Genomic DNA, 18,329 nt, shown 5'->3' on the forward strand with positions numbered 1-18,329 from the left:
TACTCTAAAGCGACCACTTGTGACTAATCCGATAAATTTGCAATAGTGTCCTCAGTTAAATGATGTTTATCTCTTGTATATTTTGTAAAAAGTCAAAACACACAAGACTGCCGCAATATTGTATTTAGAATGGAATAATGTAACGGTTATGAAAATGTGGTACCACATTCAGAATAAAACTTCAACGATTCTTCATACATATACAGTATAGTGATGTGTAAACGACCAAATTCAAAAACAGTTTTTTATGGGAAAAAATGAGACCACGACGACTTGAGTCGCAAATAGCTTAAAATGAGATTTTCAGAAATGAAATTTGTTTTGAACTTCACGTTGAATGGATGCAGTTGAAGAAATAGACAAGTTTGCTTTTTCCCATGCCACCTTTATGATCAAATGCCTTCGGCTGGTTGCTGCTTGTTCATGTTTGACTTACCAATCTGCCACCTTTCGTCTTGTCACTATACATTATACACCAGGTTAACAATATGCATATTGGTAGGGAAATATTCGTTATGAATCTCTTGTTGAATATTTCTTTTTAGAAAAATGATATTTCGGTTTTGTTTACCTGGTAAAAAATACATTTTTGCCACGTTTTTTTGCCAATATTCTCATCTTGGTTTGGCGATAATTTAAATCGATGCACGTTGCTTTTGGAATGTATTCGCTTGCCCTCAGATCCTGACCTTCCACGTCATAAAATGTGTCTTGATCCACCTAAACAGAGAATTAAAATATTTACATTTTGCATACAAAGTAGTAAAATACTCCAAATCATGGAGAATCACGAAGTATATGGAGTATTTTTGGAAAGAGCATATTTTAAGATACGACGTTTAGAGTCGAGCAACAGTTTCCCGTGACTCATATATTTACGTAGAAGATTTAGACAGTACAAGGCATAAAACGAAATATTTCAAACGTTGCATAATTTTGGTAAAGTCTAATTTTGTCGCGAACGTGACAATACCGGACACCAAACCTTATATGATCGTTACCAACTGCTGGTTCACTGTCCAGACTATCTAAATACCCTAATAAGCCACATAATGAATCCGTTTACCAACCTCTAACAAATAGATTGCTGGTTTGATCTGGATATTAATTGACTCTCCTGGTTTTATTCCTCTTCTGCTGAATAGTTTCCTCCCGCTCTTGAATACAGCAACTTCGATTTTCTTGGCGTTTGTTACATTGGCATACAGCATAATACTTCCATCGTCTGTTTCCATGCCTTCGTCTGTGAATGAAGATTCGTTTTATATCAGTTGGTTGAAAATATCAGGTACAGTATGATAAAGACAAAATTAAAATCATTCTATTTTCATGAAAACTATAACAGAAAGGCAATGGTTGTAACAATATTGGACATTGCTTGGGTAAATTGGGACTAATTCACACAGGGTGAAATATCCGTACACGCACAAATGATATGGATCGTGAATACACAAGGACCACTATATCACATGGATAACTTTAATAGGTTAAAAAGCGTTATATGGATTAAAAAGGTTACTCACGATAGTACATCTCGGGTGAAGATCCGTCGTCCGCTGGAACATCCACCTCCCACACGTCTCCGGCTTCCGCGTAAAAGGGACCCGTAGTTCGCATTAAACCAAAACCCCCAGGGGCGGTGTCTATGACGGCGATCTCGAAGTCAGATGGAATTTTTATAGGTCCAACAGACGCAGGTGCCTGTGATTGTATTGAAAGCTGTGAACTGACGGTAAAGAAAAACAAAATGCTGAAACCGCACCTTTATGTGCGATGGCCCCCATATATTTAGTAATTATATCCTATTTATCCCAAATAATTGCTCGGGTAAATTTGTTTAGGGCTTGAACGATGTTTCGCCGATTTTCATCTCGCAAAACTCAGTTATGCTTTCTGATAAAAATATTGATGTGAAGTATAGATCCCATATTTCCACTTCTAATTACGCTTCTAATAATATCCCCTTATATATTATGTATAATAGTAAAAGTATTCGATGTACTATCATACTTCAGCTATTTGTGCGCCAACCCAAGGCGTGACGTAACTTTCAACGTCATCGGGTTCTGTTTCAGTTTGGAAAGCAACAAACCATAAACTTCCATCCATCTCTGTAGAATTAAAAAAAGTAGAAGGGAGCTTTATTGCCAAATTCAATCTAACACTGATATGTCATTTTGTACAGACAAACACATGAAGGCTTTTTCAGTTAAAGATTTACGATTGCTCAAGGTAATATCGACGGGTCTGGGTTTGGCCTCTTTAAATTCCTTTGTATCAGATTTCGGACTTGATGAACTGCTTGAGGTGGATCTGCTTTTATCATCTGTTTGCTTCCTCACCGACTTGCGCTGTTAGAATACTATTACGTCATATCTTGCTCACTTCGCAGCCGATATAAGACACGTTAAGACGACTTTAAGAACGTGCAAAGATTTTTAAAAATGGAGATAAATATAAAACAAGTTCTACTTCGTGACCATCCAGACGACGTATTGAATTGAAGGTGTTTTCTCTCCAGTTCTTCGTAGGATGAAGTGATGAAAGATTGTCTGGAGCCTCTTGGACGGATGCCGAGTCGAGTTCGGACGCGTTATACTGGTCTTCCAAATCATCTTCCGCCAGCGGAGGTGACGGACTTCTCATTTCGAGAGCGGTTTCTGGTGAAGCGCGACTCCTTGATGGAGATCTGTGAGTGTGTGAAGAAGATCTGCTGTTGCATTATCGAGTTACTTAATTATTCGGTTCAAGAAGATTAATTATTGTGATTCATGACAATAAGAACACTAATTGAAAATTATTAGATGACGTCTAAAGTGTGGTCCTTCAAATCAACCAAAGGACCATTAAACCCAGGACAATTTATCCAAAGAACAATTCAAGCCACGGACTATATTCTTGGGTTGTCTTTGGTTTAATCGCCTGGTGTTGAATCGTCTGTCGGTTAAATTCTTTTTAGTTAAACTAACTTGAAACCTTCGAAAACTGTGCAAAGTATGAAAACATGTACAAGATATACATATACATGTATAGTATACCCTGATTGTTCTTTTAAGACTACTTCTTCGTACGGAGCCACATCAACTGGATGTCGCTCCTTGGCTAGGTTTAGTCTTGGTGGTTTTGCAGGAGCGTCCGATACGGAAACGTTGTTGTGATCTGAAAGCAAAACAGAAGAAATCTAGGATGTTTATATACACTTATACAGCATAAGTCTTAACTAAACGACCGAGTAATCTGCTGCGGACACTTATCGCAACTTACATTTACCAACTCAGCAAGGGTTTACGCTGTTCATAATTCTTATGTTTTTTTTGGAATTTTTACCATTTTTGCCTTCTCTTGAAGAGTTTATTGGTAAGATAGCGTCACGTTTCACGCTGTCCAGAGCAACATCTGTATCAAAAGTAAAGCTTACACCTCAACAACGTTATCCTAAAATTTCAGATTGCTCTTAATAACGAATCTTGACAAGATATGTTTACGATAAACGGTGAATATTTATGGTAAATTTATTTTGAAAGTTACAAAGGATAGTGTCGTTGTCATGCTCACCTTGAATAACTGTGACAACATCCTGAACCGAGTCGACGTCGGATGCGAGTTGATAAACGTCTTCCTTCTCCCAATCCTCTTCCGAGTCGTCACTAAACTTTTTGGAATCTGCTTGCCGCACTATTGGACTATCGTCCGACTCCTCGTCCTCAGCATCCGATGTTTCTATCGGAATTTCACTCACTTCATCGTCTCCAACGTAGTCTGAGTTTGTTTGTAGTTTTTGATTTGTAACAGTTTTTGAGGCGAGCTTTGCCACTATTTTCGTACCGTGCTTTCATTTAATTTTTAACTCACCATCGTTTTGGTTTGCTCGGACCTTTGTCGTGCTGCTTCTGTTGTGTTTTGTGCTTCCTTTCTTCATCTTGGCTATTTTTGCGCCACTTCCGCTTCTTCGATTTGTTTTCTTTGTAAATTAAACATTCAATCATTATTGTTAAAAGTGATTTTTGTCATCTAATGATGTTTTGCATTATCAAAAAAGGTTTGAAATACGTAAACACGTTTTGTTGATGATTTTTGCTGAAGATCAACGTAGTTTTACGCCGTCCTTATCTCACAGCACCTTTTCAAATAGAGGCACGCGGCCACTTGGAGTTCCGTCAATCGCTTCCTTTGAAGAATTACTGTTGGAAACTGTGACGACATATACGCAGTAAATATAATAAGTTCTTTGTTCGATCAAAAATAAGTTCCTCGGAGGGGGGTAGTTTATCAGTTATTGCAGTTTGTTTTAAATGTTATCGAGTGACAATAATTTGCAAAGGGATACCAACCTGTAGGGGGTTCGTACTTCTGTGATAAACCAGCAAAAGCGTTTGGGTTGTTGGCCATCCCATGGCTTCCGTTATTTTTGTTCGTCCCAGTTTCCTCTTTCGGATTCCACACGACCGTGCATGAATTCAGAACCTTTAGTATTCAAAGAAAAATGCTCAGTTTTAGTGACATTTATTTTGTCTATAACTCGGGTTAGGTTAATGCGCGATAAACAAACCAGCAGGTTAAACCAGAAAAGAATTATTATGCAACAAAACTTATAAAGTTTGATAAGCTTTATAAACTTTCCAAAGCCAATATAAGCAAACATGTATGTATGCATTTCACGACAAAATAACAAGACATGCTTTCCAGTCGGTTTCAGGAGCAAGACGATCATGAGCATCATCATAAACGTTTTTGCTGTTCGCAAAGCAGTGACAGGCTGAAAGCCTGACAGGTGCGAGTGCTGCACTGCAGTATCTTAACTAGGCCTACTAGGAAATCGTTTCATAAATGACTTATAACACCGGAGATAACTGTGAGAAATAGCAGTGAAAAAGTTAAAATCTATCAACTTGATTCTCACTTTGGTAACTGCTTCCACCCATTTTTCACGTGAAATAAGATCTGGACAATTAAGCACGTATACCCGCTCCGGCGTGTGTATGGTCATGCCATAGCCTATATTTGTAAAAAAAAAACACAAGGAATAGCACGGAAAAGTACCAATATAAAATAACTGTAATTAAACTTATATCAACACGTTAACTTTATCAAATATAAATATGGCTCATTCAGTACACTTACCGTCAACCTTAACTCTCTGGGGAAATCCTTTCTTCACTCCGTAACCAAAGTTTTTAGCGCCTAGCGGTATGTAACCGAGTGGATGTGCGTCCAGGGGGTGTGTGTAATACCAAATCATGTTACCAATTAAACTGAACCAACGTTTGCGGAATTTCTCCTGTTTTGTTGGCCCAGTTTTGCTCATCCAGCCTTCCTATAGGGAAAATGAACTTGTCGTGAAACTATCTTGTTTGCTATGTGGAAAATGTCAGACAAAGCGGCCCTAGTTTTAGTATCAAAGTGACAAGTTCAATTTGCATGCGAGTTCGCTTTTGTTTGCTTTATTATTTCTTCAAAGAGTTTGCAAGCTTTGTATATAGAATACTTCTATAAAGAAAATGATTTGTTCTGTGAGCTCACCAGTAGGATTTTGGCGTTCAAATATCTTTTCATCTCTTTCTCTGGGAAGTTTTTGAATTTGTGCTTGACCATCGATGCCCGGATGGCGTGATACCAATCTTTAAAAAACACATTAGTATGACTGGAGACAAACATTATCTATTTGCATATCTTTTTATCGTATAGAAGTTTGTCTTAAATCGCAGAGTATATATTGTGAAAGTAGAACCGCATGAACGAATAAATAACCGACCTATTGTGCTTCTGGCATCTTCTGCAAAGAGGAACAAGTTCCTTCGCACGCCTTCCTTTTCATAAGTTATTTGCATACCATTCTCATTTCCCACTTTATCCGGAACCATATACACGTTGACCACATTCTGATAGCACAGAGAAACCGGATATGTATAAACTTAATTGATTGATTTAATTCAAGAAATGAAAACCTTGTCTTAGAACTAAGAAATTCACAACATAAATGTCCCAACTTGTATGACACCAAGCAAAGCAGACAAAAACGATGTTTCGTTTGAAATCAAGTTTAAGGATGAACTTTTAATGAAGATGAAGATTGCGACTTACCCTGACCGTGATGTTGTCTTTAGGAACTCGGTCGCTGAACTTGATAAAATATTGCAAGCTTCCTTCCGGTTCTTTTAAAACAAATTTTCTCCTCAAAAACCTGCAAATGTTGATAATAGCCGCTACAGTACCGATTTAGAAAGAGCTCACTCTGTATAGTTCTTTGCAAACGCTTTTCGAATTTGAATGTACGTATTGTTATAAGCCGCACAATACATTTGCATTAGACATGCTACAACGATCTCATTGGTCAGAAAACTTCTCCAGTAAGCTAGCAGCGGAAAGAAAATGAACCTTCGGTTTTATTCAAATAAAAACTTTCCTATTCAGTTTCGCAAGCAGCTTATACATACTTCTCGTTGTCTTTCCCACGCTTAAATAAAGTTCCAGTCTTGGATCCTTGGTTGTAGGCACTTTGTTGCGATACATCCTTGAATTCTTCCCTTAGATACTTGGCTAGTACAAATTGCTCTGGACACACAAAACGAGTTTTTTGAAGGATGTGCACATCTTAATAATTCTGTTTGGCAAACATCAAAACCCCATTTAACTAGCTATAATATTGTATGTTCAGCAGTTAGGTAAACGAATAAATCCAGCCGCAATGGATTGCCAGGAATTTTGCATTGAAATTACAGCTCACCGCTAAGCCAGAAAATGTATATAACTCATAATTATTAATTATTATTCGTGGCGTAATTCGTAGCAGCAAGATGACACGTCAAAGCAAGTGGATTGAGAAGCTAACAACTTGCATGTAAATAAAAACTAGCAGTGAAAAAAGGGCCTCCGACCAATACTCTAAAAGTCAGGAATGAATCCGTTGCACACCGAGCAGCCAACTTAAACATATAGGGATCAGCGCGATGATTACAGGTGCGAAGAACCACGGTGAGATAACCGGGAACATTTAAATTGTAAACCTTAAGCTCAAACGTGTGGGACGAACGTCGTTGCTGATATCAATCATTATGTAAAATACAAAGAGAAATGTGTAAAAATATGGAGCGTTGATCTGAGCATTCACTGTTATGGGAAACATCAATAGCAACACTATCAATATGTTCAATATGTTGTAGAATTTATCCATGTCACACAAAATTTGTATATACCATGAGTAAACAACTGGTTGTGGGGGTATACGGAAAACTTCGTTGCACAAATGAAATTAAACATATTATCTCACAAACTAACTAAGTAACTATTATTGTTGGGTCGTAGGCTAAAAGCGTTATGCTATTGTTAGCAGATGTCTTACGGTTGCCAGCAGTGGCCGAGTGCTATTTAATTTCTGGGTATATAAATGTTGCTAAGATATTGATTTACTGTAGAAATTTACTTGCCTCTTATTATAGACGGATCTCCATCGTTAGGCCTGTGATAATATGCTGGAATACACTTCTCGAATTCATCATTGACAATTATGTTTCCTTTCTTTCTAATGAATTCAACTTGTTTGTCCGTCCACCTGCATTATAAGTATAGTTCAATAACAATATACCACAACTGGGGTAGGTTTTCATGGTGATCAAAGTATCTGATGTTTGATAAAATGCCATTTAAAGTTTTTCTAAGTTTAAAGTAGATCCATTCCATCTATTATTATAAGCAGAACGTGGGTTATCGCGGTGGGTTGTATATCACCTGAGTGACAGTTCATTTGAGTGACATAATTATGACATAAATTATTCATTCGAGTGACGTAATTAACCCTAACCCTCACCCTCACCCTAACCCTAACCCATTATTGTAGTTTGAACAGTACTTTCCAATGTGTCACTCAAATGAACTGTCACTCAGTTGATCAACTACCATCGCGGTGATAGTCACTACCCAGCGAATAGAACCATATTAGTTATTGTGTAATGGTGCAATGTTGAAGTTCCTTGTCTAAGTGAACACTTCCCAACACTTTTGTTTTCCTTGCCCTTTTTTCTCATAAATTGAAAGTGCTTGGATTTGTAGCTTTCGATTCGTCAATAAAATTAACTAATTCAAGAAATGTAGAGCTATCTCTTTGAAAATAAATATATTTGATAAGATGCTATAGATAGCAATCTATTGTTGTCTACTGACGTTATAACTCTCGTAGCTTCACTCACTATACTGTGATTGTTTCTTATGAAATGCGACCGCTTCCTGTACCTTCTTATTCGTCGTTATTTGTACAACTTCAACAAATAGAAGCACAATTCAAATTAATTTAAATATACAAATTCTACCAAAAATAATTTCACTTACGCGTGAGTATGGACTGAAACAACGCAACTCTTGTCCGCTGGCAATTTCCGGTGATATACGGCACACTTTTCGCAAATAAAAGCCCCCAAGCTCAGAGATACAACACCTGGGTCAACAGTGAAACAGTCTGCACAAAGTTTATTCCCTTCCTTTTCAATTTCTACATGAATCAGTTGTTTTGCATCCGGCGCTGCCATCTTGTTCGATGTACAGAAACTAAAAGCATACAGCACAGAACAACCAATGTCACTTGGTTATTGTCAGGCAGATACAACACTTGCAATCTTGTTGAAACCAAGTCAATTGCTTATCACTAAGAGTTGCTTTCACTTATATCTTGTAGCGGCTACGTTGCGCTATTACTTGCTAATCCAAAAGAACGGGTTAAATTTGTAAACCAAACCACTGTATTTGACAAAATAGTACACTGCTGCTGCTGCTCGAGAAAGCCACCACAAAGAAAACGTGAGTCACAGCAGTCTTAGCACTCGATATGTTGCGTAGAAACACTTCCGGTTCGGAGCTGATCTCTATTTTCACGGCATGCTTCTTATCACATAGCTTACATCTGCCAACAGGCGTAGCTTACGCTATTCTACACTCCGATCATGAATGAATAAATTAATCGCATTTCGGAAACTGAAACAGAGATTATTATTAGTTCATCTTGTCCTATATGGTTAACGCTATGCGCGTAATAACCTTAATTTTTGAATATAGATCGAACATAATAAGCTTGTACCCGAACCGAAAGTACACAAAGGTCTCAAGGACAACACACATTGATTTTATTATATTTGCACAGTTAATTAAGTAGAACTGAAGTGCATGGTGTTGTGGTGTTTTGTAGTTAATGTTGTCGTATTACGGTTGACTTCAGTTCAGCCGAAACTGGAATTGTTTGTTGTTGATTCATTGCTGTCATAGACTTTGGCCACTATAGTCCTATTGTTCTAAGTGTTACGTTATTTCCTCTGGAGCTGGGCCAAGACTATCAAACAGCTTTTCGACATAGCAAGACAACGATTACACTACGCGAAAGAACCCATTTTTCGGCTATTGCATTTTGTGAAAAGTCAGCAGCAACTAATTTTAACATTTGCCTTACTGTTACAGCTTGCTAGCTTTCGTTTACCAAACAGCAAGCCTATCTAACATGCATCTCGTAAATCCATGTTTTGAAAATGAGGGATGATATAATGGAGGCTGTCACTTTCTCGTCGGAAAATATCGCACCTTACTTACGTTCGAAGCTATTTTCACAGTACCTAATTTAAATGTTATTGGTAACATAGCAAACTAATCCTAACCTAAATTTACAGTGAATCGAACCTCAGTTATATTATAAATAGCTAAAATTCTTCTAACTAACTGCTAATCTTTAACAACAAGCTGCGAGACCTATACTAACGGTAAAGTAGCGACTTCGTATAATTAATCGTGGGCTACCTGAACGCAATTAATGAGCTAATACAATGAATTGCGCAGTTTAGGTTTCTGTACTTTCTTGCTATTTGTTTCGTTCAGAACAACTTGCACCAGGGTTTTACTTGTAGATACATTTATAGATCTAGTTTCCAAAAAGACTGCTGAGTGAACTAAATTTGTTCGTCTTCGAGGAAACGTGATTTGCAATAAACGGTTTTAGGGAAAATTTGCACTGCGTAATCAAGCAGCGTCACAAACAAACTTTTAATCTGAACAAAATTTGACCTTTATGAAACTGCGCTTTATTTTTATTACACATACTTTTTATTAAACAGTGCAAACGAATTTTCTGCATTGACGAGTAAGCCAAAGGATATGTTATATACTTAGCTTAATTATGCTTTCTAAATGGCCAAGCATGCCAACGTGTTTGGTAAGATAGTTAATTAATTATTCTAAAATGTTTGGGTATGATGGTGGAAGTGGTGCAATATGTTAGCGAATTTTCGTTCAAGTACTTCACCACCAGAAAAAGGTTCAAAGCCACCCATTTTCCATGTGTTTTTACCCACTATAGCAGGCTAGCTCTTCATGTTTTCACTCAACCCCTTCGTAGCCTTCAAAAGAAAGTTTTCCGAGATCGCCCCTGCTCAGCACACCGGACACTGTTCGTTAACAAATTTAAAAATCAGTCTAAACTTGCTCTTGCATAACATAATGCAACCTTATTCATCTCCTTTAGATATTTGCTGTTTTGACAAAAATAACCCTGCTTCAAAATGTTTTGGGTTAAATTTTAAAACTTCTATAGAGTCTGATTCATCTATCTAGACCAGGGATGTCCAACCTGCGGCCCGCCTGAGATTTTTGTGCGGCCCGTTAGTCATTTTCACTCCAAAAGTATGTACTTTATGTACCCATTTTTCTTGAAATTTAATAGGTTCTGCGGCCCATTGAATTATTTCAAGTGACAATGCGGCCCACTTTAATAAAAGGTTGGACATCCCTGATCTAGACTTTTCGAAGGTCGATGCAAAGTTTGCAAACTGTGCATATCAGCATTTCTTCACACCAAAAGACAATGTATATCGCTAAAACCAGCAAGTGTATCATGTGTACATTTATTACATCAATGAAACGCATTAAACCAAACCGAATCAAAAAATGTTGAAAATATACAGATTCTTTAAATCAAAAGCAGAAAAAAAATCGATTTTACTACCGGTAGGAAGAGAAGGCTTCATCAGTTAGACGATCGAAGATGTTAAATACAGCAAAAGTTTTGATTACGGATTTTAGCGTTCGCACTAAGTCGGTTAAAAAAACATATTAAGCGGTTTTGAGTGCTAAAATCATACGATGAACTATGCCATGGAAAGTATGGTGTGAGCTATACAGGTCGACACATGAAAATATTTAACTGCAAGGCATGTTTATTCCCACCTGTGTCTGGAAAGGTAATAACACCCAGTCACAGCATTGTTGATTTAAACGACTGTCACCAAGCAACACGAGCCTGCTAGGTGCTAGTCACAATTGTTCGTTGGGTTAGCGCGGAACTCGCACGACAGGGTAGTAGCGAAATGAGATTTCAGATATGTTCTCATCAGCCAAACACCTTCACATGAATACATATAGAAGACCGTTCATGCATAGAATGTAACAGTATGTTTATGGAGCACGGTTGTCGAGAGTCGATAGAAAACCAAGATATTTGTTGCTGAAAAGCCAATTTGCTTAGGTATAACATGTTGTTGAAGTGTTTGAATGCAAAGAGGAAAGCCTTTTTGCAAAAACGCCAATAAATCACGAGAGATTGTGAAGTGCGTTGCTTAGCAGGTCGCAGGAGAAATAACAGGAATGGGAAATAATATGTTACAGGAGATAGTTTTTATGTTCCGTAAAATTAGAAGGTTAATTATTAGAACACACATTGCACAACACTTCCAATGAAAACGCAAGAAAACAAAAACAATTGCGCTTAAGGGACATTTCTCTCGCACCTTCGGCCTTAACTGCGAGGATATGTCAGTACGGAAGGCAGGACGGCCTACCAAGTCGCAGACGGCAACAGATTCTCATATATATATGTCAAATTGATGACTTTAGCAAATTCATATAAATATGTAAGATATTACATCACGATTGAGCAAAGTTTGCTTATAATTTTTGGTATAAAAAGGCTCCGGTCTTGTCAGTTGTCACTGAGATCGTCCGCAACAGCCGCCCTGTGGATTACTACCGCCACCATTTTCAAGCTCAACACCACCTGGGGAACGATGAGGGGTAGGGCCTCCTGCGTCGTTTTTAGGCAATTTCTCAGCTATGAAATAGAATATATTAATATTACCAATACAGTAATAGTAACGCCAAAAGTAATATTGTTTATGCTGGGTTTCTTTCATATGCTATGGTTTGCAACTTACTCTTTGATGAACATCAAACCTGTCTGTTATTTTTGACATACAAATGCTTATCACTGTATCAAACAAATTCACAAATTTACTGCTATGGCCTGTTAAACATTTTACAAAAGTCGGTTAGAGATGTCCGTGTCAAAAGAAACTTAAATCAGTTAATTTAGTCCGAAGCTGATTCTCCACTTCTCAAATAATACATTTAACTGAGGAGTTAAGAATAAACAAAATGTTAAGCTCGCAATGTTTTTATTTGCAAACGTTTTGAGTAAAAATTTAAAATTAAAACGATAGCTAGCTTCTTGCCCCTTTTATCTATTCTTTGGATATTTAATTGATTTTTACCATACTTCTAAAAAGATTATTCCAAAGAATCCTTGGCACAAGCATCACAGATTCACGACCTTACAGAATTTCTAGTGGAGTAGGTTGCAGAATTTTGTTTTGCCAAAAAAACATTTTTTTGATAACACTTATGATAAACAAACTAATCTTATCCTTCAACTCTAAACTTTAATGAAGTTCAACACAACATGTAATAGGAAATTTGCCTGGAACAGACGGGTTTGTTCTAGTTAAAGTTCTGTCACCAGGAGATGACTACCGTCTGCAAAGTGCAACATTTTGCATTACCCAACATAAACACTTTCTTGTGACAAGAATCTGATTTACCTAAACGCCACAGTGATACTACAGTTTTATATTATCAAAGTTTAAGTGTACTGTACAGGCAAATACTGCGTAACTATTAAGAGGAGTAAGGTATGATGCAGTTTCAAATTTTAATGTTTTTCCACTGTTTGTTCATATGTTGCTGTTTTTAGTTTTAGGCAGGACCTCCTTTAAAGACTTACCAATAGCTAAAAATATATCGTTGACATGCATCGCTGTTTTTGCCGAAGTTTCCATAAAAAGTAAACCATTTTCATCTGAATATGCAGCTGCTTCCTGCAAACCGAATAAAAAGTTACTGCTTATTGCGAGAAAACCTTCCAGATGGGAGTAACTAAGTTAGCAAAAACAACAGTTAAAAACCTACATCATGGTCAACCATCCTCTTGTTTGATAAGTCCGATTTGTTTCCAGCAAGTGCAATGACGATATTTGGACTTGCTTGTCTCTGAAGTTCTTTCACCCAAGTTTTAGCTCGTGCAAATGTGTCCTGGATTTTTGAGAAAATATTTGTTGTATATACTATACATATCACAGTATATATAAAAATGTGTGTGCTAGTTTGCCATTCACAGTACGATTTTTAAATGAGAGTCTGCTGCTGTACGAGGAAATTTTCACCTAAGAAATTGACCGCTTTATATTAATTATGACAACAATGGAAGTTTGGCAATATAATTTGGTAAATCATTTCAAACCACAAGATACATTATGTCAAATAAAGACCAAAAATCTGATATTGCAAAGGCAGGTACCTACCTTATTCCCAAAGCTAGAATAACGTAACTTTGCTTTGCAATAAGAAAATTAACTAAACATTTTTGACATTTTCTTCAAATTCATTCAATACTAATGCCAAAACTAACAGAAATTCTCAATTTTTTTAAAAATTGGACAAATGTTAACTTTTGCAGATCCATGTAGAGATATTATTCAGACATAAATATAGTCATGTGTTCTCGTAAAAAAGATATGTAAATAATGTAAAGAAACAAACCAATGCCAGTTGTTCGGGTAAAATGAAGCTTTTAAAATAGTATATTAATGAATACTAATTCATAATAATCCATCCGTTGTCATTAATGGATGGATTATGATGAATTAGTATTCATTAGTTTAGTAAAGTACAATTTTAAAAGCAACTTAAAATGTGAGATGCCAAGTGGGGGAAAGTTACGACTATGAAGCAAATATATTGACAAACGAAACTCTAAACAACGTAACAGTTTAGGTTAGACGCATATCTTGTAATCTGTTCGAGGTAGTTTCATACTACGTGAAACCACAATAATGTATTAAGCAATCTCAGTTTTATTAATTACACACACTATTACATAATTCATTTCTCGTTGTCTGGTCAATTATTCATACAACGGCAGTTAATCAAAACTGTGTAACCAAATTAGAATAATCAACAACCAACTAAAACAATGATTAAGTAAAGACAATGCATCTGGGCATGGAGCATAGAATATTTCATGTTTCTAATATGGTATTCTCTCTTTGAAATCAAGGAAGTGTTGGCTAACCAAAGTAATGATTGAGAAATTTGAGGTATTTTCAATATTACTGTACCTACCTCTACATTACTTTAGCAAGCTGACATACAGTACTCATAAAACTATCATTACATTGAGAACTCATAGCCTAAAATTGATATAAGAATAGAACAAAATTGATAAGAACTGTTTGTTAGCTGTAGTTGAGGGAGTTACAAATACCTGGTTTGTAATGTCATAAACAACAATGGCTGCTTGTGCCCCTCTGTAATACATTGGAGCAAGGCTGTGATATCTTTCTTGCCCAGCTGTATCCCATATCTCAAATTTCACAGTTGTATCTTGAAGGCAGACTGTTTGCGTTAAGAAAGCAGCTGAAAAATAGATGTTTTGCATTAATAAATTTTCACATAACAGAACATCTTAGTCTAAGCTAGTTTTTGAGTAAGTGGAAAACTACCAGTGCCAGTTTGGATACACACTCTGGGCAATACAGTGTTGAAATTTCGGTCTCTCTAGGATTTCGCCTTTGATCATACTTTCCATAATGCAACTTAAAACTGCTGGTTAAACTTGTAGCATAATTAGTGGGTAAACAATCTTTATGAAACGTGTAATATGTACTATATATAATGATAATCTAATAAAGAAACAAGAAAACTCAAATAAAACTGTTTAGAGAATGAAGCACATATATATATAGTATCCTAAACAATACAAAAAAGTACCTGGAAGCCTAGGCCTATGTCCTATTCAGAATAACCTAGTACACTTCTAACTAAAATATCTACCAGTTTTACGGCCAGCAGTAGTTGCAATGTAATTTAATTCTTTATTTGTCTATATACCAGAAAGTTATATAAAAAGAACTAATCATTATAAATATTTTAATCAAGAAATGGCAATTGGTTGAGATCCAAAATGCCTTTTTACCAAGCTGACAAAATTTAGACTTTCTTAAACAACCCAAATGTAGCAAAATGCATGGAACAAAAATGTCCTACTGCAAAGACTTGTTAAACTCTTAAAGGTACCAATAAATTTTTTAGAATCCCTGAAGATCTTTAAAGAGTTAAAAATACCAGCAAGTCAAAAATTAAGCTTAGGTCATTCTGCTAGTGATAAAGCAAATGTCGTGGTTTTGATATTTCGTAATTAATAATTTGTTTCATAAGAAGCAGACTGCATTTAAAGGCATACTAAATGCACAGCAGCAGAGACTAAGCTTACAAGATTTAAATAGGAAGAAACAAAAAGGATAAAATTTTATTGCACAGATTATTCAGTTGCAACTACCAACATGCAATGCTAAATTGTGTACAACTGTAACCTTGACAGAAACTGCAACCCTTAAAAAAAGAAACCAACAAGTAAAAAACTCTTGAGTCTTGAATGGGAAACCTGAGATAGCCAATTCCTTTTAAGAAAATGCAAATTTTTGCTACAGCACCAATCAAAGATGCTTGATAACCAATGCCAGACATGTATCTATGGCCAGGGTCAATACTGTATGACAATAAACAGTCAATCAATCAATAAAATGATCACTTTGTCACAGCTGCAAGCAGGTGGCCATCTCACATGTTTAACAATACTATTGGCCTAGCACTGATCAAGAGTTAAACTTTTTTTCAGAGACATTTGCATCATTGGCCGAAAGTTCATAAAACTTGTAGTAGAATAGTTTGCTGGGACAACTCCAAGTGACAAAAACAGAAAAAATGCAGCTGTATGAAGAAAGCTGGTCAAAACTGAAAAAACAAGCTATTTTGTTCTAGTTTGGACATTTATTCAAATTAAATGTTAGCATCAAACAAAGGTTTAGACTAAGTGATTGCTGGTAATGTACATACTAGAGCCATTTTTATTTTGACCTAACGAAATTGCTTATTTGTAGAGGCCACAGTTCTTCCTCCAGTTACCCAAACATAATATTTTGTCGATGTCAGACCTAAACGTAATATTTTTTCGAAAAGTCAAGGTGTTTTATGGATTATAAAAAGTGCGTCGTGTTTTTTGGCGATAGATTTAGGTAGCTTGTGTTATTTTGTCCTTGTGAAAAGGGCACTTTGCCTCGATTTTCTCCGCATGATAAATTCTAATAAACGGCAAATTAAACAGGGAAGAAGTAATGTAACCCCCTTCACGTGGCTTTAAAGAAATCACTACAGAAAAGTGTTTCAACTTATTTATTGTAATACAGCATCATGTAATTTTTAACATTTTCAGGCTTGAAATTTCTGTCTTTTCTCAATAGCTTTTTCAGATAAAAGTTACTGCTGATCCAAGTGGGCAGTGTGACTTATTTCCTGCTTTTATGGGTTAATATGGTTTAATTGTGTCGCAGTTCCTGATTTACAATGCTTCCACGAGGATTTTTACAAAAATTACTCTCAAGAAACACAAAAACTTTGTCAAAAGCCATAATTTGACAAATTTTGACTTTATTGAAAATTTTGACTTTATTGTAAATTTTGACTTTATTTTGACCTATCAACTTTTTAGAAACAATCCCCTAGGTGCTGAAAACAACTTTATTCTTTGATTCGTGGTCAGACGAGGTCCTTAAACATTTTTGACTTTTGCGGGCCCTAATAATTACACACACACACATATATATGTATATTGTAAAAATTAGTTAAAAATGACATGTTATAAAAACTTCATGTAATAAATTTAATCTTTAAAAACATAAAAAGACTTGTACAATGCACCAATTCTAAAAGCAAAATTGGTGTTGTAGCTACACAATTTCCCAATTAAGACTTTGTTGATCCCCATAAAGTAAACATGGTTTACTCCCATCAAACTAGGACTAAAACACCTACAGCTAACAAAGAAGGCTACAAACTTTTTTATCAGTTTCTATTTGGCGATTTCTCTCACTGTTTCGTGACCTAGTGAAATGTATAGTGGTCTAATAAATCAAATTTATGTTTGAAAAAAGAGGACATATCTTTGTTGAAAAACTTATGACATACCAAAATATGTTTCATACACAAGTCTTCAATTTACATTTTGCCAAATAACTGTACTTACCTCCGATTGTGGATTCTTGATATTCATGAAATTGGCCTTTTACAAATCGTAATACCAAACTGCTTTTCCCCACAGCAGATTCACCAAGCAATACCAACTTAAATTGGCAGATTTTCCCTTGTGGTGACGCATTATTAGGTCTTTGAGGTGCTCGACTTGCCATGTCAAAAATTTTACAATAAAAAGATAATCAAACCTAATTTCAGGGTATATATATATACTGTATATATTATCTGAAAAAAAACTTGCAAGTAAACAATTGGCATAATCACCATCAGTATGATGTCAATCAACAAAAATGAACAAGGTTTGCTGTGGGTAGATATAGAGAAGATGCTACCCAAAGTGGTCAGTTTGGTAGGGGAAAGATTAGCGGTGTCATCAGATAAACTGATAGAGAATGTATATATGTATCACAATAGTTTCATACGCCAATCTTTAGAATCAGCATGGAATTTTGGCGAAACTTGAAACTTAGGCAAAAAATAACATGGAAATTATTTGTTTAATTGTTAAACAACAAGCACCATAGCACCATGATGCCAAGCAAGTTCCTAAAAAATACTTTATGCCAGCATTTGTCGTAAGCTAGTGGTTCTTAAACTCTTTTAGCCACCACCCAAATTTCAAGCATAAAAATTGGTGACCCATTTATCACAGATAATTATCTGTATAATACATAAAATAACTTTCTTTAACATTTCTAAAGTAAGTTGATCTTGCTCATAGTTTTCCACATTTCATCTAAACCACAAACAATCTAAAAATACAAAATTGCTATTGCTACCGTTTCCTTACTAATGATTATGAGTTTATGACATCTAGGCTATTAACAAAAGAAAGTAGGTGACACACACTACCACTTTTAATCTTAACATCATGTGTAAGAGTTGCAATCTATACACTAATTAATAATTATGTTACCTTATGTATTACATGGCAATGACTCACA

The 18,329-nt window shown here is 35.9% G+C and overlaps 2 protein-coding genes across 3 annotated transcripts; both read right to left on the minus strand.

The window, feature by feature from the left end:
- Positions 1-106: 106 nt before the first annotated feature.
- Positions 107-8,784, minus strand: LOC143469349 (uncharacterized). 2 transcript variants are annotated; one of them, XM_076967014.1, is made up of 21 exons: positions 8,323-8,784; positions 7,425-7,549; positions 6,435-6,552; positions 6,082-6,181; positions 5,753-5,879; positions 5,521-5,618; positions 5,122-5,314; positions 4,901-4,995; positions 4,332-4,464; positions 4,121-4,191; positions 3,853-3,961; positions 3,556-3,759; positions 3,328-3,396; positions 3,039-3,159; positions 2,473-2,689; positions 2,222-2,351; positions 2,011-2,111; positions 1,524-1,701; positions 1,071-1,243; positions 572-720; positions 107-461 (listed from the first exon to the last, which is right to left on the minus strand). In XM_076967014.1, the coding sequence occupies exons 1-21, from the start codon at positions 8,517-8,519 to the stop codon at positions 422-424; spliced, it is 2,748 nt and encodes a 915-aa protein (XP_076823129.1). In that variant the 5' UTR covers positions 8,520-8,784; the 3' UTR covers positions 107-421. The 2 variants fall into 2 exon arrangements, with proteins under 2 accessions (XP_076823129.1, XP_076823131.1); XM_076967016.1 differs by lacking the exon at positions 8,323-8,784 and having other exon boundaries at positions 6,082-6,152.
- Positions 8,785-10,857: 2,073 nt separating this feature from the next.
- On the minus strand, positions 10,858-17,627 carry LOC143469040 (ras-related protein Rab-5B-like). Its single transcript, XM_076966575.1, has 5 exons — positions 17,378-17,627; positions 14,561-14,712; positions 13,207-13,329; positions 13,022-13,115; positions 10,858-12,073 (listed from the first exon to the last, which is right to left on the minus strand). Exons 1-5 carry the CDS (start codon positions 17,538-17,540, stop codon positions 11,952-11,954), a joined length of 654 nt encoding a protein of 217 aa, XP_076822690.1. The 5' UTR covers positions 17,541-17,627; the 3' UTR covers positions 10,858-11,951.
- Positions 17,628-18,329: the final 702 nt, after the last annotated feature.

The sequence above is a fragment of the Clavelina lepadiformis genome, chromosome 8, assembly GCF_947623445.1.
Source record: "Clavelina lepadiformis chromosome 8, kaClaLepa1.1, whole genome shotgun sequence".
In the NCBI taxonomy this organism is placed as follows: domain Eukaryota; kingdom Metazoa; phylum Chordata; class Ascidiacea; order Aplousobranchia; family Clavelinidae; genus Clavelina; species Clavelina lepadiformis.

Coding starts and splice junctions, on each gene's coding strand:
- LOC143469349 (XM_076967014.1), bottom strand. CDS start 8,519: ATGGCAGCGCCGGATGCAAAACAACTGATTCATGTAGAAATTGAAAAG. Junction 5,619..5,752: donor AGATGCCAGAAGCACAATAG/GTCGGTTATTTA, acceptor TGTTTTTTAAAG/ATTGGTATCACGCCATCCGG. Junction 462..571: donor AAAAATGTATTTTTTACCAG/GTAAACAAAACC, acceptor TATAATGTATAG/TGACAAGACGAAAGGTGGCA.
- LOC143469040 (XM_076966575.1), bottom strand. CDS start 17,540: ATGGCAAGTCGAGCACCTCAAAGACCTAATAATGCGTCACCACAAGGG. Junction 13,330..14,560: donor TTTATGACATTACAAACCAG/GTATTTGTAACT, acceptor TCAAAAATCCAG/GACACATTTGCACGAGCTAA. Junction 12,074..13,021: donor CGATATATTTTTAGCTATTG/GTAAGTCTTTAA, acceptor TCTATTTCATAG/CTGAGAAATTGCCTAAAAAC.